This window comes from Saimiri boliviensis, chromosome 7, assembly GCF_048565385.1.
Source record: "Saimiri boliviensis isolate mSaiBol1 chromosome 7, mSaiBol1.pri, whole genome shotgun sequence".
Lineage (NCBI taxonomy): Eukaryota > Metazoa > Chordata > Mammalia > Primates > Cebidae > Saimiri > Saimiri boliviensis.
Genome location: NC_133455.1, coordinates 9,304,748 through 9,332,263, shown reverse-complemented (window position 1 = coordinate 9,332,263; position 27,516 = coordinate 9,304,748). Strand labels below are relative to the sequence as shown.

The 27,516-nt window shown below is 52.0% G+C and overlaps 1 protein-coding gene across 4 annotated transcripts in view; it reads right to left on the bottom strand.

Moving 5' to 3' along the window:
• Window positions 1–27,516, bottom strand: part of RILPL1 (Rab interacting lysosomal protein like 1) — a 62,582-nt gene that overhangs the window by 14,989 nt on the left and 20,077 nt on the right. For all 4 annotated transcript variants that reach the window (XM_010347662.3, XM_010347664.3, XM_010347665.3 and 1 more), the window contains exons 3-4: window positions 10,391–10,509; window positions 9,435–9,656 (exon numbers count right to left, since the gene is read on the bottom strand). In XM_010347662.3, coding sequence (XP_010345964.1) covers window positions 9,435–9,656; window positions 10,391–10,509 — 341 coding nt within the window. The remainder of the gene's footprint in view (window positions 1–9,434; window positions 9,657–10,390; window positions 10,510–27,516) is intronic.

Here is a 27,516-nt window from a genome sequence, read left to right as displayed (position 1 = left end):
CACGGGCCTGGCGCAGTGGCTCATGTTTGTAATTCTAGAATTTTGGGAGGCTGAGGCAGGAAGATCACTAGAGCCCAGGAGTTTCTGACCAGCCTGGGCAACACAGTGAGACCTCATGTCTACAAAAAAGAAAAGAAAATTAGCTGGGCATGGTGGCTTGCCCCTGTAGTCACAGTTACGTGGGAGGCTGAGGCAGGAGGATCGCTTGAGCCCAGGAAGTGGAGGCTGCAGTGAGTCAAGATAGTGCCACTGCACTTAAGGCAGTGTCTCCAACAAAGTGAGACCCTGTCTCAAAAAACAAAAAAACAAAAACAAAAACAAACGAAAAGAAAAGAAAAAAAGAAACACCCACAGCAGCACCGACCAGGAGAAGGGGACCAGCTCCAACCAGGATGTGTCCCGGAGAGGAGGCTGAGGGAGTCCAGAAGGCAGAGCCAAGATGCTTCACACCCTGGGAGAGGCTGGAACCGGCTGTGCTGGGAAAGGACGCGTGAAAGGAGACACCACCCACTGCCGGGGCACGTCAGGTGACAGCAGACCACACAGCAGGCCTGGGTGCGGGAGCAAGCTGACCCTGCCCAGCCTTGGGGTCGGAGTCAGCACGGGGCAGCAGAGGGCGGTTTCTGGCATCTTCCATGCAGCCAGAAACTGAAATCTGACCCACACTGCCCTCGCAAGCTGTCTGGGCAGCTGAGGGGCTTCTTCCTGCCCAAGAACAGGGGAGGAAATGCCGGAGGTTTTAATTTCCAAAGAGCGTATCCCAGGCGTCTGCTGATGCCACAGCTTTAGGTAGGCTGTGTCCTCAGAGGACATCTTCAATGTCCGACCTCCTCTGCAGCACCTCACAGATGCTCCGGGAACCCCCCCGGCAGCCTCCACTCCCCGTCTCCACCCAAGACCACGTACAGCAGGCGACGCACATGCGGCCGGCATTCTACCGCGCCAGCTCCTCTCTGCCAGCCCAGCTTTACCAAGGAGCAACCATGGACATGTAGTTACCCAACATTTCCTGAGCGCTAACTTTGAGCCATGCCAGCCGCAGAGCTCAGCCCTGGGACCAGAGTCAGATAGATGGGGCGGAAGAGAAGATACACATAAAGAGAAACTCATGGCCAGGCGCAGTGGCTCAGCCCTGTAATCCCAGCACTTTAGGAGGCTGAGGTGGGCGGATCACCTGGTGTCAGGAGTTCGAGACCGGCCTGGCTAACGTGGTGAAACTCCATCTCTACTAAAAATACAAAATTAGCCAGGTCTGATGGTGCAAGCCTGTAATCCCAGCTACTCGGTAGGCTGAGGCAGGGGAATCACTTGAACCCGAGAGGTGGAGGTTGCACTGAATCAAGATCATGCCATTACACTCTAGTCTGGGCGACAAGAGCAAAACTCTGTCTCAAACAACAACAACAACAACAACAAAAACGCTGGGTGAGGTGGCTCACACCTGTAATCCCAGCACTTTGGGAGGCTGAGGTAGGTGGATCATGAGTTTGGGAGTTCAAGACCAGCCTAGCCAACATGGTAAAACCCCATCTCTACTAATACTATGAAAAATTAGCCAGGCGTGCTGGCAGACGCCTGTAATCTCAGCTACTTGGGAGGCAGAGGCAGGAGAATCTCTTGAACCTGGGAGGCGGAGGTTGCAATGAGCCCAGATGGCGCCACAGCACTCCAGCCTGGGCAACAGAGCGAGACTCTGTCTCAGAAAAAAAAAAAGGAAACGTACAAGGTGGCCTAATAAAAGATGCGCACAGACACCAAATCTGACTGGAGAGAATCAGGGAAGATGTTGATCAGATGTGGTCTCTATGCATGGGGTCTTGACGAACGCGTAAGAGTTCACCAGGAACTCTGGGCATCAGTTGTATAGACAAGAGGTTGCAAACTAAGCCCTTAGATCATCCCAGTGCCCGGCCCACATTTGGTCCTCACTGTGTTCTAAAACTCTGTTGAATTCGCTGCCAACTCTTTCAGATCAGGAAACCTCATACTGAAGTCTGGGTTTTGGGCTTCCTTTGGCAAGTGCACTGGAAGAAAGGGGCCCCACAGGGCCCGCTGGCAACGTTGGGCTGGTTCTGGGCAGCGACCGCTCCCTTTTCGATCCCCTTTATCCTCCTGCCCGGACCCTGCAGGGAGCAGCGGCCCCTGCTGTGGACCCAAACCCCAAGTTTCCTCTAGCCCCTTCCTCCCCAGACAACTCGGGTCCTGCCTTTCATAGCAGGTCGGGGCCTTGCTTCTCCTGTGTCTCTGGGAGGGACCATCTGACAGCCGTCCCCACGCCCCGGGGAAAGAGCAAAGGCCTTGAAAGGGACTCCCAAACCCTCACCTCTCGAGACGCCTCTGGGCAAAGCCACCCGCTCCTCTGGGCTTTCATCTCCCCATCTAGCCCTCGATAACCCAGAAATATCTCCAAGGGCCCTTCCCACCCAGGTACCTAGGGATTTCTGTGAACACCCACTTTCAAAGCCACAGGAATTTCCTGCTCACCCCTAGTGGGTTTTACTTGCCCAAGACATCGAAGGGCTTCCTTAGAACCTGAGTTGTTTTTTTTTTTTCTGGGGAAAGGACAGTTCATTTTTGGGGAAGGAAAGACCTGATTCTTTAGGGCCTGGGGAAATCCCAGCAAGGTATGCAAAAGTGCTTACTCTCTTTCTTTTTTCATACTTATTTTATTTTTATTCTATTGATACGGGGTCTTGCTTTGTTGCCCAGGCTGGTTTTGGAATCCCGTGCTTAAGCAATCCTCCTGGCTCAGCCTCCCAAAGTGCTGGGATTACAGGCGTGAGCCCCTGTGCCTGGCCTGACTTCTAATACTATTGCCTGAAAGTGCAGGCAGGACAGCTCAGGGCTCTAGTTTCTCCAGAGGCCACCAGGCAGTGACCACAGTGCCATGACCAGTTCAGACCGGGAGGGAGTAAGGAGGCTCTTTCCAAGATGCAATCGAGCTCCACCGGTGAGGTCCTCCTAGGCTTACTCCGCGAGGGCCCCGGAGGCGGCTCGGGTTATTTTCTGTGGGTTATCTGCTGATCCCTGGAGGCGCTCTGGGCACAGCTTCAAAGAGATACACCGAGGGCTCAGCTGCTTCCCAGGAGGGCCCAAGAGACCAACTAACAAGCCATGGGCTGTCCAGAGGCCTTAGGGAGGCAGCGTCCTGGGCCAGGACCTCCATCCTGAGGCCTTGGGAATGCTCCTTGCTGCCTGGGTGCATCGAAGCAGCCTGCCCTACCATGGCAGTGCCCTCACAGTACTTCTGAGCAACCCCTGGCCCAGCCACGGGGAATGACTGCACTCTGGTCACGTTTGGCACCTCCAGGCCTAGCATAGATTCAATGCATAAATTCCGCCCATCTTTCGGCCGGCATAAGCCTGTCTGCTTTCCCTATGAAGGTAGCCTGCCCTTTACCAAAACAAAACCAAAAGCTGTTACGAAATCAAAATTTGTGGTTGGGCAGGGTGGCTCCCGCCTCTAATCCCAGCACTTTGGGAGGCCAAGGTGGGTGGATCATTTGAGGTCAGGAATTTGAGACCAGCCTGGGCAATATGGGGAAACCCCATCTCTACTGAAAATACAAAATTTAGCTGGTCGTGGTGACGCACGCTTATTGTCGCAGCTACTCGGGAGGCCAGGGTAGGAGAACAGCTTGAACCCAGGAACTGGAGGTTGCAGTGAGCCAAGATTGTGCCACTGCACTCCAGCCTGGGACAGAGTGAGACCCTTTCTCAAAAGGGTTTTTTTTGGAGACAGGGTCTCACTCTATCACCTCACTGTCTATCAAGGCAGGAAACCCTGAGATGAATATGAAGACCTGGATTAATGAGAAAACACGCTAAGTGAAAGAAGCCAGGCAGGACCACTGTTGTAGGATCTGCTGACTCAGTGTCCAGAACAGGTGAATACACAGAGGGAAACAGCCCGGTGGTGGCCAGAGGCTGGCGGGGGGCGGGCAGCTAGTGCAGGAGCAGGGGTTTCTGATGGGGGTGATGGAGACATTCTGGACATTGGTGATGAGCACACAGTGGCTGAAGTGCACGGCATATGAATTCTATCTCAATAAGGAAGTTATACAAATAGGAAGAGCCTTGTCTCCTGGCGATCACACCGCAGTGGGCAGTGAGGCAGCTCAGAAAGAACTGCACGGCAATGATGAGACAGAGTCCTTTCCAGCTCTGCAACCCTCCAGAGCTCCCATGCCCCCTAAATCCTGCCCTGGGACGAACCCCTGACCCCAGCCACATGCTGCACTTTCTCCGGCCTGGCTCACTGTTCCTCCTGCCTGGAATGACCTGTCACAGTCCACCCTGGGACACGCTACCCATCCCACAGGACCCGGCCCAATGCCTTGGAGCTCTGTCCTGACTGTGCCTTCCTTTTATTTGAGATGGAGTCTCGCTCTGTCGTCCAGGCTGGAGTACGGTGGCTCAATCTCGGCTCACCACAACCTCTGCCTCCTGGGTTCAAGTGATTCTCCTGCCTCAGCCTCCTGAGTAGATGGGATTACAGGCATGCGCCACCATGTGGCCCAGCTAATTTTTGTATTTTTAATAGAGATGGGGTTTCACCATGTCGGCCAGGCTGCTCTTTAACTCCTGACCTTGTGATCTGCCCACCTCGGCCTCCCAAAGTGCAGGGATTACAGGTGTGAGCCACCGCACCCAGCCCCTCCTGCAGTCTTACAGTTCTCTCTCCAGCTGCACGAACAGTGGACCTCCTTGACCTCTGAGTCAAGCTCATTCCCCTCATTTTTCAGATGATGACATTGACCACCAAAGAGACGGACAGGCCCAGGTCACACAGCAGCCAGGGGTGAAGCCACGGCAGCCTGCAGCTCCCTGTGTGACCGACAAGCATCCTGAACTTGCACAGCTCCAAGGGATGGTCTGAACCCAGCAAAGCCACCCCAAGCCTGGGAAAGTGCCTGCCAAGCAGCCCTGCGGGTTCGTGTTACCGCAGCCCATCTGACTCCCTCATTTCTTCCCTGCCCCATCGGCTGCCAGACGGGGAAGCTGAACCCGAAAGGCAGCTGAGCCAAGGAGGTGTGAAATGTTCCTCTCCTTGTTGCTAAAGAGACCTGGAGCAGAGCTGGGAGTCTTGATGGTCTTGAGACCCGGGTTTGAGCCAGGCCCTGCCTGGCCAGGAGACGGGTCTGAGCCCTCCCAGGGCTTGAAGGTTAGAAAGGGCACACTGGGAGCAAGGGGCAGGGGCGGGCAGAGGTGGCGACCACCCTGCGTTCAGCCTGGAGGTTATGTCTCTGGTACCTCCTTGCCTCCGTCCCCTGCCACGGATTGACTTCAGCCCTCGTCTTCTCATCTGGGTTACTGCAAAGGGCTCCTGACAACCATGTCTGCCATGAGCTCCTTCCCCGTCCTCCAGTGAAAGAGCTGAGCGTTATCGCGTGCCCGCTGAACCCCTGCGAGGGATCTGCACCCCACTGCTCAGAGCTCAGTGTGGGCCCTCGGTGCCGACTCCCCAGCCTTGGAGATGACAGCTGTTGTCTCTGCCTGGCCTTTATCCTCCTCTCAGGTCTTTGGCCTAAGTCACCGCCCTTTTCCTCTGGAGAAAGACCCTCCTCCCACTTTTAGTCCCATGTGGCTTGGGTCGCAGCCATGTAACTCAGGAATAAACATGCACATTCCAGGTCTCTGGCCACAGCAGTTGGTGCACTGATGGGCCAGTGAAGATTCCCTGAGGCTTTTGCTGGGACTCTAGAGAAAAGAGGCCATTTCTTTCCGCTGGGGTTGCCATGCTGGTCAAATTCTAGTGGCGACTCTATGGCAAGAGCCTGGCTGAGAATGGCAACAGCACAGAGGAAAGCAGGGCCCGAGAAGGTTGGAGCCACTGTCTCGAGAGCAGCTGGTGAGCACCTGGAGCCAGCTGTACCTGAAGCCTCCCCAACTCAGAGCTTTTAGTTACATAGTCAATAAATTCCTCTTTTCTCTCTTAAACTTTTTTTTTTTTTTGAGAGAGAGTCTCACTCTGTCACCCAGGCTGGAGTGCAGTGGTGTGATCTCAGCTAATGGCAACCTCTTTCTCCCGGGTTCAAGGAATTCTCCTGCCTCAGCCTCTTGAATAGCTGAGATTACAGCCCCACATCACCATGCCCGGCTAATTTTTGTATTTTTAATACAGACAGTGTTTTGCCATGTTGGCCAGGCTGGTCTCAAACGCCTGCCTCAGCCTCCCAAAGTGCTGGGATTACAGGCATAAGCCACTGCATCCGGCTCCCTCTTAAACCATTTTAATTTAGGCTTATGTCGTTTTTAGCCCAAAGCAGCTCCTAACTGTTCCCCCTGCCCTGTTTTTTTTTTTTTTTTTTTTTGAGATGGAGCCTCACTCTGTCGCCCAGGCTGGAGTGCAGTGGCGTGATCTGGGCTCATTGCAAACTCTGCCTCCCAGGTTCAAGCGATTCTCCTGTCCCGGTCCCCAGAGTAGCTGGGATTACAGGTGCGTGCCACCACGTCAGTCTACTTTTTTGTATTTTTAATAGAGACGGGATTTCTCCATATTAGTCAGGCTGGTCTCAAACTCCTGACCTCAGGTGATCCGCCCACCTCGGCTCCCAAAGTGCTGGGATTACAGGTGTGCGCCACCATGTCCGGCAACTGCTCCTTTTTAAGACTTTCCTCCCTGACCTTCCTCATCTGTATCCCAGATGCCCGTCCTACAGAAAACCTGGAAGTGACTAACCCACATTCACAGGATACTTAATGCCTGCTGGGACCTGAACCCACCTGACTGCGAGCCTGTCTGTCCCACCTCCCCTACCCGTAACTCAGTTTCCTAGCACAGCATCTGCAAACCTTCGAGAGTTCACAACATCTGCTGGGAGAAAAAGCAAGCCCGAGGGGATCCCTAAAGTCCACTCTACTTTTCTGAAACCGCCGTCTCCATTTTCCACATTTCTACCTGTCAAAGTCTTCGCACTGTTAACACCGATGCCCGGCTGAACCAATAGCTCTTCCCAGAAAGCCCACATCCCCACCTCTGCCAGGATGAACGATCTCACCCTCTGTGTTCCTGGCACAGTCTGGGGGCACCTTTACGGAACAGACCCCCCAGTGCCTACCTCACAGCCCCGGGCCTGCCTGGATTTTAGCTGCGGCTGTGATGGACAGCTCTGGCCCCGCGGACGGTACATTCAGTGTTGTGCAGCCATAGCCACCGTCCAATTCCGGCTCATTGCCATCGCCCCAAAGGGAACTCCACACCCGTCAGCAGTCACCCCATTCCTCCCTCCCCCTAGCCCCATTCAGACACCAATCTACTGTGTGGCTCTATGGATTTGCCTGTTCGGGGACAGTGTGTACAAACGGAGGTATACACTGCGTGGCCCCAGGGCCTGGCTTCTTTCACTCCACGTGATGTTTCACAGCTCATCCGAGCTGGCGGGGGGCCAGGGCTGCATTCCTCTCTAGGGCCGAATCACATTCCACTGTGCGGACAGACTGCTGTTCACCCGCTCACTCGCTGATGACATGGGGGCTGTTTCCACCTTTTGGCGACTGTGAATAGCGCTGCCATAGGGTCTCACTCTGCTGCCCTGGCTGGATGGCAGTGGCTAGGTCATGGCCTTGAACTCCTGGGCTCAAGTGATCCTCCTGCCTCATCCTCCCAAGTAACTGGGACTACAGGCATGTGCCACCACACCTAAGTTTTTAATTTTTTTTTTTTTTTGAGATGGAGTCTCACTCACTCTGTTGCCCAGGTTGGAGTGCAATGGCACCATCTCAGCTCACTGCAACCTCTGCCTCCCAGGTTCAGCAATTCTCCTGCCTCAACCTCCCAACTAACTGGGACCACAGGCACCCACCACCACGCCCAGCTAATTTTTGTATTAATTTTTTTTTTCTTTTTAGTAGAGATAGGGTTTCACCGTTGGCCAGGCTGGTCTTGAACTCCTGACCTCAAGTGATCTGCCCACCTCAGCCTCCCAAAGTGCTGGTATTTAAAGGTATGAGTCACCATACCCAGCCCAAGTTTTTAATTTTTTTTTTTTTTTTTTTTTTTTTGAGACTGAGTTTCGCTCTTGTTACCCAGGCTGGAGTGCAATGGCGCGATCTCGGCTCACCGCAACCTCCGCCTCCTGGGTTCAAGCAATTCTCCTGTCTCAGCCTCCTGAGTAGCTGGGATTACAGGCACGCGCCACCATGCCCAGCTAATTTTTTGTATTTTTAGTAGAGACGGGGTTTCACCATGTTGACCAGGATGGTCTCGATCTCTTGACCTCGTGATCCACCCGCCTCGGCCTCCCAAAGTGCTGGGATTACAGGCTTGAGCCACCGCGCCCGGCTGCCAAGTTTTTTAATTTTTAAAGCATTTTTTGTAGAGATGGGGTGTCACTATGTTGCCCAAGCCGGTCGCAAGCTCCTGACTTCCATTGATCTTCTTCATCCTCTTGCCTCAGCCTCCCAAAAGCCTGGGATTATAAGTACGGGCCACCGCACCTGGCCTTCGTGTCAAAGTTTTTGTTGGAACACCTGCTCTCAATTCTTTTGGATCTATGCCTGGGAGGGGAGCTGCTGGGTCATGCGGTCCTATGTGACTACTGACTAAGGTCTGAACTAACTAATGTCTGCCTCCCAGACTAAACTGTAAGCTCCCTGAGGACAGGGATCAGGTCTGCATTTTATCTTCTGGGCTGGCCACACAGTCAACAATCATTGGTAGGAATGGATAAACAGGTGGCAGGTACCTAATAAACATCACTGAGCTGGGAGGGCGCCGGGAGGCTGGGGTTCCAGCCCCTCAGCTGTGTGTCTTCAGGCCAGTAGCATGTTCTCTCTGAGCCTCTCATTTTCTCTCTCTCTCTCTTTCTTTTATTTTTGAAACAGGTCTGGCTCCGTTACCCGGGTTGGAGTGCAGTGGTGCAATCATGGCTTGCTGCAGCCTTGAACTCCTGGGCTCAAGGTATCCTCCTGCCTAAGCCTCCCGGGCAGCTGGTACTATAGGTGTGCACCACCACTCACGGCTAATTAAAAAAATTTTTTTGGCCGGGCGCGGTGGCTCAAGCCTGTAATCCCAGCACTTTGGGAGGCCGAGGCGGGTGGTTCACGAGGTCGAGAGATCGAGACCATCCTGGTCAACATGGTGAAACCCCGTCTCTCCTAAAAAAAATACAAAAAATCAGCTGGGCATGGTGGCACGTGCCTGTAATCCCAGCTACTCAGGAGGCTGAGGCAGGAGAATTGCCTGAACCCGGGAGGCGGAGGTTGCGGTGAGCCGAGATCGCGCCATTGCACTCCAGCCTGGGTAACAAGAGTGAAACTCCGTCTCAAAAAAAAAAAAAAAAATTTTTTTTGTAGAGAATTGGGGTCTTGTTCTGTTGCCCAGGCTGGTCATTTTTCTTAAGTAGAATGGGGAAAACAAGGTAACCCTGCGGCCTCGAGTCAACCCCAGACTTGCCCTCTACTACTCGCTCTGCACCCAGCTTCCTGCTCACCTCAGGCTCCTCCTCCCCGTCCTGGCCGTGCTCCCCCTGCAGCCTCTCTCGAAGCTTCCCCAGCTCTGCCCGCAGGCTGCCCATCTCTTGCTCCTTGGTTTGCAGGTCTGCCTCCAGCTCCACCTTCTGTTCGATCAGGGCTTTCCCCTGGGCCTCCACCACTGTGACCCGGTGCCGAAGGTCATGGTTGATCTTCATCAGCCGCGTCTGCTGCTGCTGTAACTGTGGAGAAAGGGAGACCATCGTGCAGGGCTGCCACCTACAGCAGCTCAGGTTGTGCACTGCGCAACGGCAAACCATCCGAAGGTGGGCCATTTATGCTGCAGACACCTTTGTTGCGTTGTTCATATTCTTTTTTTTTTTAAAAATTCTTTTTCCTTTTTTTTCTTTACTTCCTCTAACATGGATCATAGGAAACAAGAGTTGTTCATATTCTTAAAACTGATGATGCTAGAGCTGGGCAATTTGTGTTTTTACTATGGTAATTTTATGGCACATGGAAGGGTGTCTGGCTGGAATTAATACATTATGAAAATTTGCCAAGAGATGGAAGTAACCTGCCTTTGGAAAGGGGCCTTTTTTTTCTAATTTACACAGAGACCTGTATGGGTTCCTGGAGCACGCTGGACCTGCTAAGTCTGCTCACAGAGGGGCATGAAGTGGGGTGGGGGCCCCTGGAGGAGGCCCTGGGGTCAAGGCAAAGGCTGCTGGGGCCTCGGGACCTTCCCAGTGGCGGAAGGAGCCCGCTCACTGGGCTCCCACGTTCTCTCCTGCTCTGCCAGTGAAGACTTGCTGTTTCCAGGCTGGGCCCGTCACGCCGCGGGCAGGATCCCCACCCCACGGAGCCCCAGGAACGAGAGCGAGGGAGACAAGGGGCCTGCTGAGTGGAGGATCTGGTCTCTGGCTGGCACCTACTGGCTGGGAGGGTGGACACAGGTCAGGGGTGCGTCACTCACAGCCTCCACATCCTCATTTTTCAGGCCGAGCTCCCTGTCCTTGGCACGGATCTCGTCACGTTGTTTGTCCACCACCTCCTTCAGCTTCTTCATCACCTGCCGCTCCCGCTCTGACATGCCTGGGTGGGCAAGTGAGACGGGCAGGTGAGCCCACCTTACTCCTCTGCTGAAATCATCCCCTGCTTCCGCTGAGGATGAAACTGAGGTCTTAGTGGCCCCCAGCCTCCTCCTCTACACCCTCCACTCACTCCCTTGCCCCTCCCCAGTGCCTGCTTTCTATCCTTGATGCCCCCCAAGATCACTGCCACTGTGAGGTCTCTCCCTTGCCCAAAAGGCCTTTCCTTCTCACCTCCCATGGCTGGTGCACCTCATTTTTCAGCCCAAACGTCACCTCTTCACAGAGGCCTCCCTTCCTCTGACTACCCAATGACGGCGCCCACCTCCCACCCACCCCATTCGTTTCTCTCCATCCCTGACCTACCGTGAATTACCTTTATGGCACTTTTTACAGTTCCGATGTGCCTTACATTCTTTCATCTGATGAAGGATGACCCTGCACAGTGATTCACAGGGTAGCTTGAGCTCAGATACTGGCTCTCCTATTTATCACTTGTTTGGTTTTGAGCTAGCCTCTCTGTGCCTCAGTTTCCACATCTATAAAGTAGGGTGGTAACAGTACCTACAACTCATAGGGCTGTTGTGAGGACTGATTATGTCAACCTAAAAGCAAACAGATAAAGTTTCTCTAAAATAAGAGATGGGCCAGGCGTGGTGGCTCACACCTGTAATCCCAGCACTTTGGGATGACGAGGCGGGCCGATTACCTAAGGTCAGGAGTTCAAGACCACCCTGACCAACTCGGTGAAACCTCATCTTTATTAAAAATATAAAAAAATTAGCTGGGTGTTGTAGCAGGCGCCTGTAATCCCAGCTACTTGGGAGGCTGAGGCAGCAGAATCGCTTGAACCCAGGAGGTGGAGGTTGCCATGAGCCAAGATTGTGCCATTGCACTCCAGCCTGGGCAACAAGAGTGAGACTCTGTCTAAAAAATAAATAAATAAATAAATAAATTTTAAAAATAAGAGATGGCCAGACATGTTGGCTCATGCCTGTAATACCAGTGCTTTGGGAGGGTAAGGCAGGAGGATCACTTGAGGCTAGGAGTCTTGAGTGCAGCCTGGGCAACATAGCAAGACCCTGTCTCTACAGAAAGATATATTTTTAATTTTTTTTTTTTTTTTTTTTTTTTTTGAGATGGAGTTTCGCTCTTGTTACCCAGGCTGGAGTGCAATGGCGCGATCTCGGCTCACCGCAACCTCCGCCTCCTGGGTTCAAGCAATTCTCCTGCCTCAGCCTCCCTAGTAGCTGGGACTACAGGCACGCGCCACCATGCCCAGTTCATTCTTTGTATTTTTAGTAGAGACGGGGTTTCACCATGTTGACCAGGACGGTCTCGATCTCTTGACCTCGTGATCCACCCGCCTCGGCCTCCCAAAGTGCTGGGATTACAGGCTTGAGCCACCGCGCCCAGCAATTTTTTTTTTTTTTTAAGACAGTGTTTCATCATGTTGGTCAGGCTGGTTTTGAACTCCCGACCTGAGGTGATCCGCCCACCTTGGCCTCCAAAGTGCTTGGATTACAGGTGTGAGCCACTACGGCCTGCCGTTTATTTTTTTTTTCAACTAGCCTAGTGTGGTCGTGTACACTTGTAGTCTCAGCTACTTAGGAGGGAGAATCACTTGAGCCAGGAGTTCAAGGCTGCAGTGAGCTCTGATTGCACCACCGTACTCTAGCCTGGGTGACAGAACAAGACCTTGTCTCAAAAAAAAAAAACAAAAACAAAAAAAACACCAGGTACAGTGGCTCACGCCTGTATTATATTCTGGATTACAGAATCCCAGCACTTTGGGAGGCCGAGGTAGGTAGATTACAAGGTTAGGGGTTCGAGACCAGCCTGGCCAATATGGTGAAACCTCGTTTCTACTAAAAAAAAAAAAATACGAAAGTTAGCCGGGCGTGGTGGTGGGTACCTATAGTCCCACCTACTCAGGAGGATGAGGCAGGAGAATTGCTTGAAACCAGAAGGCGGAGGTTGCAGGGAGCCAAGATTGCACGATTGTACTCCAGCCTGGGTGACAGAGCGAGTCTCTGCTTAAACACACACACACACACACACACACACACACACACACACACACACACAGAGAAAAGCTATTTGGTAGTAGAGCATTGCAATGGGAATCTGCATAGCATAGCAAAGTATCTGTGTATTCAGGGAGGTAAAGGAAGACAAAGATTAAAGGAAAAAAATGAGGAGTGTTACATAATTGTTTTGAAATACTAATAATTATCCTTGGCTACAAAGATCAGTAACAAGGGTGGCTGTGTCCGAGGCTGGACGGGCTGCTGCAGGGAGGCATCCTAGGAGGAGGCTTTTTTGTGTAAGGTTGCGAAGGCCTTCATGCAAAGCTGTTGTTTTTCCAGTCATTTTTGTCATCGGCTATTCAAGCGTGAAAATCCTCTCTTCATGGCCTTCCCGGGTTCTATCTGTCAGGGTTTTTGGTAACACTGGTGACCCCATTTTGATTCAGACAACTTTCACAGTCCATACAGACAGAACCCTGACGATGGTGCCTGGCACCCCACAGGCGGCCATCCACCCCTCATCCCTACCCCCAACTAGACTGTTGGCCACAGGAGGGCAAAGCCCTGTCTGCCCTACTCACTGTTACATTCCCTGGGCCTGATGCGATGCCTTGGCACACCACAGGTACCCGTCACGTTATTGGTGAATTAATGACCTGTGAGGTTGGGTGCTGTATCAGTTTCCTGCACCTGCCGTAACAAATGACCAATAATTTCACTATCTTAACACATCGGAAATTGATTTTGTCAGAGTTCTAGAAACCAGAAGGTCCAAATGAGCCTGAAATTAAGGTGCTGCCGGGGCCACACTTCCTCTGGAGCCTCTAGGGAGATTTTTTTTCTTTTCTTGCTGTGTCACCCAGGCTGGAGTGCAGTGGTGCGGTCTCGGATCACTGCAGCCTCCACCTCCTGGGTTCCAGTGACTCTCCTGCCTCAGCCTCCCGAGGAGCTGGGATTACAGGCACGCGCCGCCATGCCCAGCTAACTTTTTTTCATATTTTCAGTAGAGATGAGGTTTTGCCATGTTGGCCAGGCTGGTCTCAAACTCCTGACCTCAGGTGATCTGCTCACCTCGGCCTCCCAAAGTGCTAGGATTCCATGTGTGAGCTTTGCGCCCAGCTGTTTTGTTTGTTTGTTTGTTTTTTGTTTTTTTTTTTTGAGATGGAGTCTCACTCTGTCGCCCAGGATGAAGTGCAGTGGTGTGATCTTGGCTCACTACAATTTCTGTCTCCCAGTTCAAGCGATTCTACTTCCTCAGCCTCCCAAGTAGCTGGGATTACAGGCACCTGCCACAATACGGCTAATTTTTTAATATTTTTAGTACAGCGGGGTTTCACAATGTTGATTAGGCTGGTCTCAAACTCCTGACCTCAAGCGATCCACCCATCTCAGCTTCCCAAAGCACTGAGATTATAGGCATGAGCCCCCACGCCCAGCCCAGGGAGATTTCAGTCCTTCCCTCTTTCAGCTTCTGGTGGCTGCCAGCACTTCTCAGCTTGTGGCGGCATCACTGCATCTCTGCCTCCGTGGTCACGTAGACTTCTCCTCTTCTGTCAGTGCCAAAGCTCTCCCTGCCTCCATCTTACAAGGACACCTGTGACTATATTCAGGGCCCACCCAGGTAAGCCAGGATAACACCCCCATCTCAAGATCCAGAACGAAAGAACACACCTGCAAAGATGTTACCACATCAGGTGATAGCCACAGGTTCTAGGAACTGGGACCTGATATTTTGGGGGCATTATTCAGCCTTCCATAGGTTCTGGGGCTGCCAGTGCACCCCTGCTCCCCGAAACCTGGGCTGGGCTGCAGTGGCCAGGTTCAATCCCAGGTGAATGAGGGGGAAACATCCCTCCTTTGCCCCCCGGGACTCAGGATATGAAGCCAGATCTAATCCCATGAGGAGAAGGCACAGAGGTGACCCTTCAGTTATCTTCCCAGTATGACTGTCCCCCAGGCCGCTCCGTCACATCGGAGTCCTTGCCGCTGACTTCCCCTCTCTTGCCCCAGTGGACACCACCACACAAGCATCCCTGGTGTGTTTCCAGAACAGCAGGCGATGCTGCCAGGACCACAAGCCCAGGTAAGGCCTGGGTCCTGAGCTTGAAGAGCTTGGGATTTCATATGATTGTTCCCCTTGAGGCAACAGCCTGTCTCCTTCGTCTCTGTGTTCCAGGGCCCCACGCATGCAGATGCCTGAGGCTGGCTGATGGAACGGGGACAGTTCTTCTTCCACAATCCCAAAGTGCAATGTACTCCTGACAAGCCCAGAAAGGACACACAGCTTTACACCCTGGACTCTATTTCATTCTCATTCCCGACCACTGGAAATGGGTCTTATGATCATTACTGTTGTTTATAACATAGTCCCATTTTACAGATATGAAAAACTGAGGCCTAGAGATATTTTTTTTTCTCAAAGTCTTACAGCCAAGAACTCAAACCCAGGTTTTCTGACTCCAGATCCCATGTCTTCTCCGAGACCCCAAGCTGCCTTGCCACCAGGGCACGAGACGCAGAAGGCTCCCTTAAGGTCACCAGAATGTGTCACCACAGGGCAGATTCTAGTCCCCACTTTCTCCCAGACAGGGCTACCTTCTGGGGGTGCCCTCACGTATCTTTACATGTGTGCACACACGTGTACCCCTGCAAGAATGTTCACCTATCAAGTTTTGTTTTTTGCTTTTTTTGGTGCCCAGGCTAGAGTGCAGTGGCACGATCTTGGCTCACTGCAACCTCTACCTCCTGGGTTCAAGCAATTCTCCTGCCTCAGCCTCCTGAGAAGCTGGGACTACAGGCATGTGCCATCATACCTGGCTAATTTTTGTATTTGTAGGAGAGACAGGGTTTCACCATGTTGGCTAGGCTGGTCTTGAACTCCCAACCTCTATGATCTGCCTGTCTCAGCCTCTCAAAGTGCTTGGATTACAGACGTGAGCCACTGCTCCCTGCCTGTCTGTTTAGAGGAGGGTCTCACTCGGTCACCCAGGCTGAAGTGCGGTAGCACGATCACAGCTCACTGCAGCCTCAATCACCTGGGCTTGAGTGATTCTGCCATCTCAGCCTCCCCGGGGCCTGGGACCACTGGCATACACCACCATACCTGGCTAATTTTTCAAATTAAAAAAAAAAATCTCACTGGGTTACTCAGGCTGGTGGCAAACTCCTGGCCTCAAGCAATCTTCCCATCTGAGTCCCACAAAGCTCTAGGATTACAGGCGTGGGTCACTGTGCCTGGCCATCGAGTTTTTGCTCTTGTTTTTTTTTTTTTTTTTTTTTTTTTTAGCCATGGTCTCACTCTGTCACCCAGTCTGGAGTGCAGTAGCAGGATCACAGCCCACTGCAAGCTCTCACCTCCTGGGCATAAGTGATCCTCCCACCTCAGCCTCTGAGTAGCTGGAATGACAAGGACTCACCACTACAGCTGGCTCGTTTTCAAATCTTTCTTTGCAGAGACAAGGTCTTGCCATGTTGCCCAGGCTGATCGCATCTGGGCTCAGGCGATCTTCCCGCCTAGGCCTCCCAAAGGGCCCTGATGCAGGCATCAGCCACCACACCTGACCATCAAGTGTTTACTGAGCAGCTGCTGTGTACGTGACACCGAACTAGTCACGAGGGTCAGCGCGGTGAATAAATGAAACCTGATTCTGCTCTCACTGGTTTACAGATGTCAGACAGGCTCATGTCATTCCAGACCACGTCGAACGCCGTGACAGAAGTGACAGGGGCTAAGAACAAGTGACCACAGAGACCCCACGCAGACCATGGGCGCAGGGCAGTCTCTCAGAGCAGGGTCATGAGACCCACTGAGACCAGAGGCTGCAAAGGGCGGCCTGGTGGCGAGGACAGCACAGCGCAGGTGGCAGTGAGTGCAAAGCGTTTGGGGGAGGGGCTGCTTGGGGGCTGAGGGGCAGAGGCCTCGGGGGTGACACACGCATGAGCTAGGACAAGCCCAGGCCACACAGTGCCTTAAGGCTGGGGTCGGGGGTTGGATTATCCCCTGCAGGGACAACAGGAGCCTCAGGGTCTCAACATGTAGGGGCTGTGCAGAGCAGGACCATCAGGCGGAGGAGACCAGGAAGGCGGAGCCAGAGAGGACAGACTTCCAAACCTCCAGCAGGGGCGGGCGTCCTCTGTCGGCACACGACAGGACACGGCTGGAGGGAAAGGACCCTGCAGTGCAGGGAATTATGGGAAATGTGGACAGGGCCCCAAGGCACTGGGAGGCCCCGAGAGCAGTACAGGAAGCTGAGCTCCACACCTGGTACCATCGTGGCTCATGGCTTATGACTTCTGAAGTGACGCTCACCTCTCTGAGCCTCTATTCACTCATCTGCAAAATGGGTATGTGAATGTTATTGTTCCATTCTTCGCCTTTCTGATGATGTTGTTCATGTAAAGTACGCAGAGTAGAAAGTTACACAAGGCCATCAAATTGGACGGTACATCCTCCCACCGGTGGCCATGGCGGGCATGAGTGCAGCCCTTCAAGCGGAATCACCACTCGGGCTCCTTCTTGCACTTGCTGGGTCCTGCTCAGCTCTGAGGCAGAGAGCTGCACTTAAGCCCTAAGACCCCACAGGCACGCCAGCCCTGGCTGAGGCGGGGAGGCAGGGATGGAAAGAAGGGGCAGGAATCCATTTAGCCACGGGAATGGCTAAAATGAGAAAGACTGACAACACCAAGTGCTGGTGAGAAGGTGGGGCAGCTACTGGGTGTGCTACTACGGAAATTCCTTTAGCATTACCGGCTAAAGCTCACACACACACTCTAAATGTATCTCGGTGGGGGGGGGGGGGTGGTCCTTAACAGGTAGGTGTGCCCACATGCCTCAGGAGGAGGATGGTGAAATTAACCACAGCACAACCTGCACTGTTCGGCTATTTGAAAGACTGGGGCCAGGCACAGTGGTACATGCCTATAATCCCAGGACTTTGGGAGGCCAAGACAGGAAGACTGTTTGAGCCCAGGAGTTCGAGACCAGCCGGGGCAACATAGGGAGACCCCATTTCTACAAAAAAATTTCAAAATACTAATTGGGTAGTCCCAGCTACTCAGGAGGCTGAGGCAAGAGGATCACTTGAGCCCAGGTGTTGGGAGGCTGTGTGAGCTTTGACTGTGCTGCTGCATTCCAGCCTGGGCGACAGAATGAGACCCTGTCTTAAAGGGCAGATAATAACAAGTGTTTGTGAGGATTTGGAGAAATTAGAACCCTTATATACTGCTGCTGGGAATGTAAAATGATATGGCTAGGCTGGGCACGGTGGCTCACGCCTGTAATCCCAGCACTTTGGGAGGACAAGGTGGGTGGATCACTTGAGGTCAGGAGTTCAAGACCAGCCTGACCAACATGGTGAAGCCCCATCTCTACTAAAAACACAAAAATTAGCCGTGCACGGTGGCACACACCTGTAATCCCAGCTACTCGGGAGGCTGAGGCACGAGAATTGCTTCAGCCTGGGAGACAGAGGTTGCAGTGAGCCAGGATCTTACCACTGCACTCTAGCCTAGGCAATAGAGCAAGACTCTGTCTCAAAAAATAAAATAAAATAAAATGGTACAGCTGCTGTGGAAGACAGTGTGGAGGTTAAACACAGAGTTACCTCTGAACTCAGCAATTCTAATCCAGGTATAGACCCCAAAGAACTGAAATCACATGTATACATAAACATCTGTACACAAATGTTCATCACAGCTTTATTCATAATAGCCAAAAGGGGAAACGACCCAAATGTCCCTCAACAGATAAATGGATACACATAATGTGACACACCTTTTTTTTTTTTTGAAACAGAGTCTTGCTCTTTCTCCAGGCTGGAGTGCAGTGGCGTGATCTCAGCTCACTGCAACCTCCACCCCTTGGGTTCAAGTGATTCTCCTGCCTCAGCCTCCCAAGTAGCTGGAATTACAGGCATGCACCACCACACCCAGCTAATTTTTTTTTTTTTTTTTTTTTTTTTTTTTTTGTATTTTTAGTAGAGATGGGGTTTCACCGTGTTGGCCAGGATGGTCTCAATGTCTTGACCTCACGATCTGCCTGCCTCAGCCTCCCAAAGTGCTGAGCATGTGAGCCACCGTGCCTAGCCCCCTCCTTTTTTTTTTTTCTTGAGACACAGCCTTACTCTGTGGCCCAGGCTGGAGTGCATTGGTGCGATCTCCATTCATTGCAACCTCCACCTCCTGGGTTCAAGAGGTTCTCCTGACTCAGCCTACTGAGTGCTGGGATTACAGGCATATGCCACCACACCAGCTAATTTTTGTGTTTTCAGTAGAGACAGGGTTTCACCATGTTGGCCAGGCTGGCCTCAAACTCCTGACCTCAAGTGATCTGCCCACCTCAGCCTCCCAAAGTGCGGGGATTACAGGCATGAGCCACTGTGCCCAGCTGTGATACATTTTTTACAATGGATTATTATTCAGCCACAAAAAGGAATGAAGCATTGATTCATGCTACAACATGAATAAAGCTTGAAAACATGATGCTGAGTGAAGGCCAGGCCCAAAAGAACGAATGTTGTGTGATTCCATCCATATAAAAGTCCAGGATAGGTCAGTTCACAAAGGCAGAAAGACCAGTGGCTGCCTCGGGCTGGGGGGAATAAGGGGTTTGTTTCCAGGATGACAAAAATTTCCAAAAACCAGACAGTAGCAATACTTGCACAACTTTGTGAATAGCTGTTTTTTTGTTTGTTTATTTTGAGACAGAGTCTCTCTCTGCTGCCCAGGCTGGTTTCACACAACTTTGTGAAACCACTGAGTAGGACCAGGCACGGTGGCTCACGCCTGTAATCCCAGCACTTTGGGAGGCCAACGTGGGCAGATCACTTGAGGTCAGGAGTTCGAGACCAGCCTGGCCAACATGGTGAAACCCTGTCTCTACTAAAAACACAAAAATTAGCCAGCAAAGTGGCCCTTGCCTATCGTCCCAGCTACTTGGGAAGATGAGATGGGAGGATCACCTGAATTGGGGTGTTCGAGGCTACAGTGAGCTACGATTGTGCCACTGCTCTTCAGCCTGGGTAACAGAGAGACCCTGTCTCACAAAAGCAAAAAGCCCACTCACTGATGGGTCCACATTGAAAAGCGACTCGTATGAGTTCTCAATTTCCAAAAACCAAATACTTTATCATTCCATGTACCTGCAGTTCAAAACAAGGCTGAATTAAGCTCTGGAGACAGAGATCAGAGTCAGGGTGATCTTGTGAAGTTTTGTCTGGGAAGGGATGAGAAGGTGCAGTCTGGGGTGTTGAACTATTCTCTATCCTGATCTGAACACACATGCAAAAATTCATAGAACCAGACACTTAAAATGTGGTCAGTTTGGGCTGGGCGTGGTGGCTCACGCCTGTAATCCCAGCACTTTGGGAGGCTGAGGTGGGCGAATCACGAGGTCAGGAGTTTGAGACCAGCCTGGCCAACATAGTGAAACCCTGTCTCTACTAACAATACAAAAAATCAGCCAGCCGTGGTGGTGGGTGCCTGTAATCCCAGCTACTCTGGAGGCTGAGGCAGGAGAGTCGCCTGAGCCTGGGAGGCAGAGGCTGCAGTGAGCTGAGATCTCACCACTGTGCTCCAGCCTGGGCGACAGTGCAAGATTCCGCCTCAAAAAAAAAAAAAAAAAAAAAAAAGTGTTCACTCTAAGTTATACCTCAATTTAAAATGTTAAGGCTGGGCACAGTGCTCTTGCCTGTAATCCCAACACGTTGGGAGGACAAGATAGGAGGATCACTTGAGCCCGGGAGTTAGAAGCTTCGGTGAGCTGTGATGCATTGCTGCACTCCACCTGGGTGACAAAGTGAAATTCCATCTCAAAAAAAAAAAAAGTTGTTAAAAACACAATAGCCAAGGCTGGGCGTGGTGGCTCACACCTGTGATCCTAGCACTTTAGGAGGCTGAGGAGGGTGGATCGCTTGAGGTCAGGAATTGGAGACCATCCTGGCCAACAACGTAAAACCTTGTCTCTACTAAAACTACAAAAATGAGCCAGAAATCACTTAAACCCAGAAGGCAGAGGTTGCAGTGAGCCAGGACTGTGCCACTGCACTTTAGCCTGGGCAGCAGAGCCAGACTGTCTGAAAACAAACAATAGTCAAGAGGTGGAAGCAAGCTAAATGTCCATCAACAGGTGAATGCATAAAGAAAATGTGGTCTGTCCATACAATGGAATGTTACTCGGCCTTAAAAAAAGAAGGATCACCTGGGCACAGTGGCTCAAGCCTGTAATCCCAGCACTTTTGGAGGCTGAGGTGGGTGGATCACCTGAGGTTGGGAGTTCAAGACCAGCCTAGCCAACATGGCAAAACCCCATCTCTACTAAAAATACAAAATTAGTCAGGTGTGGTGGCACATGCCTGTAATCCCAGCTGCTTGGGAGGTTGAGCCAGGAGAATCAGTTGAATCCAGGAGGCAAAGGTTATGGTTAGCCAAGATTGTGCCATTGCATTCCAGCCTGGGCAACAAGAACGAAACTCTGGCTCAAAAAAAAAAAAAAAAAAAAAAAAAGGAAGGAAATCCTGTCACATGCTGCCACATGGATGAACCCTGAAGACTTTATACTCCGTGAAAAAGCCAGGCGCAAGGGACAAACGCTGTCTGATTCCACTTATAGGAGGAGCTCCCCGGAGAAGTCAAACCCACAGAGGCAGGAAGCAGCATGCTGGGGCTGGCGGGGGTTGCTACTGATGGATGTGGGGCTTCCGTATGGCCAGACGAAAGCGCCCTGCTGTCTGCCCTCGTGCACGCAGTAAACACCACTGCCCTGTGCACTACAGGGAGCAGTTCTGCGACGTGTTTTCCATCGGATTGTTGTTTTTTATTCTTTTTTTTTTATTTTCCAAAGATGGGGTTTCACCACGATGGCCAGGCTGGTCTTGAACTCCTGACCTCAGTGTGGTGTGTGAAGTGTCAGGTGATCCACCCACCTCGGCCTCCCAAAGTGCTAGGATTACAGGCATGAGCCACCGCGCCCGGCCCCACTGGGTTGTTTAAAAGGAAAAGATAAGAAAATCTAGCAGGGACAACTGATCTCCGCCTGCTGACGGAGCAGATGAGGTCAAGAGCCAAGGCCCGGAGCCAAGGCCAGGCCTTCGTGGGGCAGGGGCTCCCGATGAGGAAGACTGGGGGAGATGGGAAGGCGCCCCCACCCCGGAGCCCCGGGCAGGGCGGGGCAAGATGTCAGCAGGCAGCAGCAGGCAGCAGCAGGCATGGCTCTGTGTCCCTTTTTTTTTTTTTTTTTTTTTTTTTTTTTGAGACGGAGTTTCGCTCTTGTTACCCAGGCTGGGGTGCAATGGCGCGATCTCGGCTCACCGCAACCTCTGCCTCCTGGGTTCAGGCAATTCTCCTGCCTCAGCCTCCTGAGTAGCTGGGATTACAGGCACGTGCCACCATGCCCAGCTAATTTTTTGCATTTTTAGTAGAGATGGGGTTTCACCATGTTGACCAGGTTGGTCTCGATCTCTCGACCTTGTGATCCACCCGCCTCGGCCTCCCAAAGTGCTGGGATTACAGGCTTGAGCCACCGCGCCCGGCCATCTGTGTCCCCTTTCTAAGCACAGAACCGGCGACCAAGCTGGGGCCCCTGCCTACAGCAGTGAAGTGGGCGCTCTCCAGGTGCCTCCCTCAGGCCTGCTCTCCCGCCTCCGGCCACGGCCACGGGTCCTGTGAGGGATCCCCGGGCCACCCAGGGGCTGCCTGTGCCCTCTCTCCTCTCTGTGCCCCCGGGGCCACTTCTGCAGAGCAGTGCTGGGTTTAACTGGTAGGACCCAGGGATACGGCTGACACCTCCCAGAAAGGCAACCCTCGGGCACATGGTGGGGTGTGGTGTGAGGTCTGTGTATGTGTATGTGTGTGTGTGTGTGTGTGTGTGTGTGTGTGTGTGTGTGTGTGTGGTGTATGTGTGCGTGGTGTACGTGTATGTGGTATGAGTGTGATGTGTGAGGCCTGTGTGTGTGAGGTCCGTGTGTTTGTGTAAGATCAGTGTGTGAATGTGAGGTTTGTGTCTGTGTGGTGTATGTGTGTGGTGTGAGTGTGGTATATATGTGTGTGTGGTGTATGTAGTGTACGTGTGAGGTCTGTGTGTGTGGTGTGTGAAGTCTGTATGTGGTGTGTGAGGTCTGTGTGTGGTGTGTGTGAGGTCTGTGTGTGTGGTGTGTGAGGTCTGCGTGTGGTGTGAGTGTGAGGTCTGTGTGTGTGGTGTGTCAGGTCTATGAGGTCTATGTATGTGGGGTGTGTGTGTGTGTGTGTGGTGTGAATGTGAGGTCTGTGTAAGGTGTGTGAGCCTGTGGTGTGTGCAGTGTGAGTGTATGTCTATATGTGTGTGTGGGGTGTGTGTGTGTGAGGTCTGTGTGTGTGTGGTTTGAGTGTGAGGTATGTGTGTGTGTATGTGGCATATGTGTGTGTCTGTGTGTGGTGTATGTGTGTGCGTGGTGTGTCTGTGTGTGTCTGTTGCATATATGCGTGTCTGTGTGTGTTATATGTGTGTGGCGTGTGTGTCTGTGTGGCATATGTGTGTGGCATATGTGTCTGTGTGTGTGGTGTGTGTATGTGGTATGTGTCTCTGGCATGTGTGTGTCTGTGGCATGTGTGTCTGTGTGGCGTATGTGTGTGTCTGTGTGTGGTGTATGTGTCTGTGTGTGGTGTGTCTGTGTGTGCCTGTGTATGTGGCATATGTCTGTGTGTGTCATATGTGTGTGGCATGTGTGTGTGGTGTGTGTGGCATATGTGTGTCTGTGTGTGGTGTGTGTGTGGCATGTGTGTGTCTGTGTGGCGTGTGTGTGTGTGGCATGTGTGTGTGTCTGTGTGGCATGTGTGTGTGTCTGTGTGGTATGTCTGTGTGTCTGTGTACATGGCATATATGTGTGGCATGTGTGTGTGTGGCATATGTGTGTGTCTGTGTGGCATGTGTGTGTGTCTGTGTGGCATGTGTGTGTGTCTGTGTGGTGTGTCTGTGTGTCTGTGTACATGGCATATATGTGTGGCATGTGTGTGTGTGGCGTGTGTGTGTGTGGCGTGTGTGTGTGTGGCGTGTGTGTGTCTGTGTGGCATGTGTGTGTGTCTGTGTATGTGTGATGTGTGTGTGTCTGTGTGTGATGTGCGTGTGTGGTGTATATGTGTGATGTGTGTGTTTGGAGGCTGAAGTCCCATGTAGACAGTGCCAAAGCCACAAAGTCCCCCCGCCCCTGCGTGCTGTCTGAACACCTGTCCCTTCCTGCCCTGGCCGGGGCGCCACCACCTACTCACTTCCTCCTCGCTGGGGCTGCCCTGGCTCCCGGTGGGGTCGGGAGGGAGTGAGCCTGCAGAGACGGAGCGCCTGGCCTGGGTGGACACCCGCAGCCTCATCACCCTCCTGCCAGAGTTCCCAGCCTGCAGCCGCCGCTTCGCCTCTTAGGTGCTTTCCCCGCAGGCCCTGGTCCTCTTGAGACACCGGTACACACGGTTCCTCTGTGCAAAGTGCTCACAACAGAGGGGCCCAGGGCCAAAGTGTCTAAGGGTCTCTAAGTGGTGGCTGTCATTTTATTCTGCCACAGAAAGAGCAGGCCTCCCCGCTTCACAGGTCGCCACTAAGAGTAGGTGCAAGAGTGCTGTGGAAAACTCAAAGAAGCCCAAGTATGCTCAACAGACGCTGTTCAAAGCTGGCAGGGCGGTCAGCCATCACAGACACCGGCAATTCAGGATCCGGGGACCTAGATTTGAAGAGGTACTTGGGGCCGGGTGTGGTGACTCACGCCTGTCATCCCAGGACTTTGGGAGGCTGAGGCAGGAGGTCAAGAAGATGGAGACCATCCTGGCCAACATGGTGAAACCCCATCTCTACTAAAAATACAAAAATTAGCTGGGCGTTGTGGCGCATGTCTGTAATCCCAGCTACCTGGGAGGCTGAGGCAGGAGAATCACTTGAACCAGGGAAGCGGAGGTTCCAGTGAGCTGAGATCACACCACGTGCACTGCAGCCTGGGCAACAGACTCCATCTTAAAAAAAAAAAAAAAAAAAAAAGGAGGGCCGGGCGCAGTGGCTCAAGCCTGTAATCCCAGCACTTTGGGAGGCCGAGGCGGGTGGATCACGAGGTCAAGAGATCGAGACCATCCTGGTCAACATGGTGAAACCCCGTCTCTACTAAAAATACAAAAAATTAGCTGGGCGTGGTGGCGCGTGCCTGTAATCCCAGCTACTCAGGAGGCTGAGGCAGGAGAATTGCTTGAACCCAGGAGGCGGAGGTTGCGGTGAGCCGAGATCGCGCCATTGCACTCCAGCCTGGGTAACAAGAGCGAAACTCCATCTCAGAAAAAAAAAGGAGACACTTTGGCAGGGTTACAATAGAGAAGCTGGTCTGTGGCCGGCCACAGCAGCCACCAGCAAGGCACCGTCCAGGCAGTCACCCACCATGGGACACGATGTGCCGTCGAAAACACTGAGATAGACTGTTAAGTGACAAGGAGGTTCACAGCAGCACTATTCACAACGGCCAAAAGATGGAAGCGACCCAATGTCCCCTAGCTGCGAATGAACAAACACAATGCAGTCTGTCCACACCGTGGAGATCGGTTCAGCCGTAACGAGGCGCGCAGCTCTGCTACCACACGGATGACCCTCCAACACAACGCGGGCGAAAGGCCAGAACCCAAGGTTGTATACAGTGGGATTCCACTGACAGGAAATGTCCAGAACAGGCAGATCCACAGAGGCAGAAAGCAGATGAGAGGCTGCCAGGGGCTCTACCTGCAGGGAGGGAGGGCGGAGACGAGGGGCTGCGGAGAGACCCAACAGGTGCAGAGTCACCTGAGGAAGGTGGGGAAAATGTTTTGGAACAAAACAGGTGATGGTTGAACAACATTGTGATTAATTAAAAAAAAATTTTTTGGGGGGGGGAGGGGCGGGGGGTGGGGAGGTGGGAAGAGATAGCATGGGGAGAAATGACAGATACAGGTGAGGGGACGGAAGGCAGCAAAGCACACTGCCATGTGTGTACCTATGCAACAATCTTGCATGTTCATCACATGTACCCCAAAACCTAAAATGCAATAAAAAAAAAAAAAAAATTTTTTTTTTTTTTGAGACAGAATTTTGCTCTTCTTGCCCAGGCGAAAGTGCAACGGCGCAATTTCAGCTCACTGCAACCTCCGCCTCCCAGGTTCAAGTGATTCTCTTGTTTCAGCCTCCCAAGTACCTGGGACTACAGGCGCACGCCACCACGCTTGGCTAATTTTTTATTTTTAGTAGAGACGGGGTTTCTCCATGTTGGTCAGGCTAGTCTTGAACTCCCGATCTCAGGTGATCTGCCCGCCTCGGCCTTCCAAAGTGCTGGGATTACAGGCATGAGTCACTGTGCCTGGCCAAAAAAAAATTTTTTTTGAGACAGAGTCTCACCCTGTCGCCCAGGCTGGAGTACAGTTGTGCAATAGTAGAGATGGGTTTCTCCACGTTGGCTCACTGCAACCTCTGACTCCTGGGTTCAAGCGATTCTCCTGCCTCAGCCTGCTGAGTACCTGGGATTACAGGCACATGCCACCACGCCTGGCTAATTTTTGTATTTTTAGTAGAGACAATGTTTCACCATGTTGGCCAGCTGGTCTCAAACTCCTGACCTCAAGTGATGCGCCTGCCTCAGATTCCCAAACTGCTGGAATTACAGGTATGATCCACCACACCTGGCCCACTGTGAATAAATTAAAGGATATACTACATGCTACTGAATTGCACACTTCAAAATTGTTAATTGCATATTACGTGAATCCACCTCAAAAAAAAAAAAAAAGACAACCAAAACAATAAATATATACTTTTTTTTTTTTTTTTTTTTAAAGACAGGCTCTTGCTCTGTTGCCCAGGCTAGAGTGCAGTGGTGCAATCAGGCTACTGCAGGCTTGACCTCCTGGGCTCAAGAGATTCTCCCACTGGAGCCTCCTGAGTAGCTGGCACTACAGGTGCGCACCACCATGCACGGCTAACTAAACATTTTTTGTAGAGACAGGGTCTTACTATGTTGCCCAGGATCTCACTATGTTGCCCAGACTGGTCTCAAATTCCTGGTCTCAAGCAATCCTCCTGCTTCAGACTCCCAAAGTATTTAATTTTATAAATTAAACAGGACAAATTAAACAGGACAAGTAACAATTCATATAGCACAATCTCTTTTATTAAAAAAAAAACTGAACACAGAATTTCTGTGTGGATGCAGGGAAAGGGAAGGTTTTCCCTTTGGCAGTGCAGTGGGGGTGACAAAAGGAGAGCAGCACGTTTTATTTGACTCTTACACAATAAGAGTAAATATGTACCAGGGTGTTTTTTTGTTTTTCGTTTTGTTTTGTCTTAAGACAGAGTCTTGCTCTGTCACCAGGCTGGAGTGCAATGGCATGATCTCGACTCACTGCAATCTCCATGTCACGGATTCAAGTGATTCTTCAAGTGATTCTCCTGCCTCAGCCTCCTGAGTAGCTGGGACTACAGGTGCACACTACTATGTCCAGCTAATTTTTGTATTTTTAGTAGAGATGAAGTTTCACCATCCTGGTCAGGATGGTCTCCATCTCTTGACCTCGTCATCCTCCTGCCTCAGCCTCCCAAAGTGCTGGGATTACAGGCATGAGCCACTGTGCCCAGCCTATGGTGTTTTTTTTTTTTTTTAAAGCCAAACACCAGTCCAGGCGCAGTGGCTCACACCTGTAATCCCAGCACTTTGGGAGGCTGAGGTGGACAGATCACCTGAGGTCGGAAGTTTGAGACTAGACTGACCAACATGGAGAAACCCCGTCTCTACTAAAAATACAAAAGTAGCTGGGCGTGATGCCCATACCTGTAATCCCAGCTACTCGGGAGGCTGTGGCAGGAGAACTGCCTGAACCCAGAGGGCGGAGGTTGCGGTGAGCCGAGATCGCGCCATTGCACCTGGGCAACAAGAACAAAACTCTGTCTCAAAAAAAAAAAAAAAAAGAAAATGCCCTGAGATGATTGAGCAACTTGGCTGAAATCTCACTGCTATTTAGTG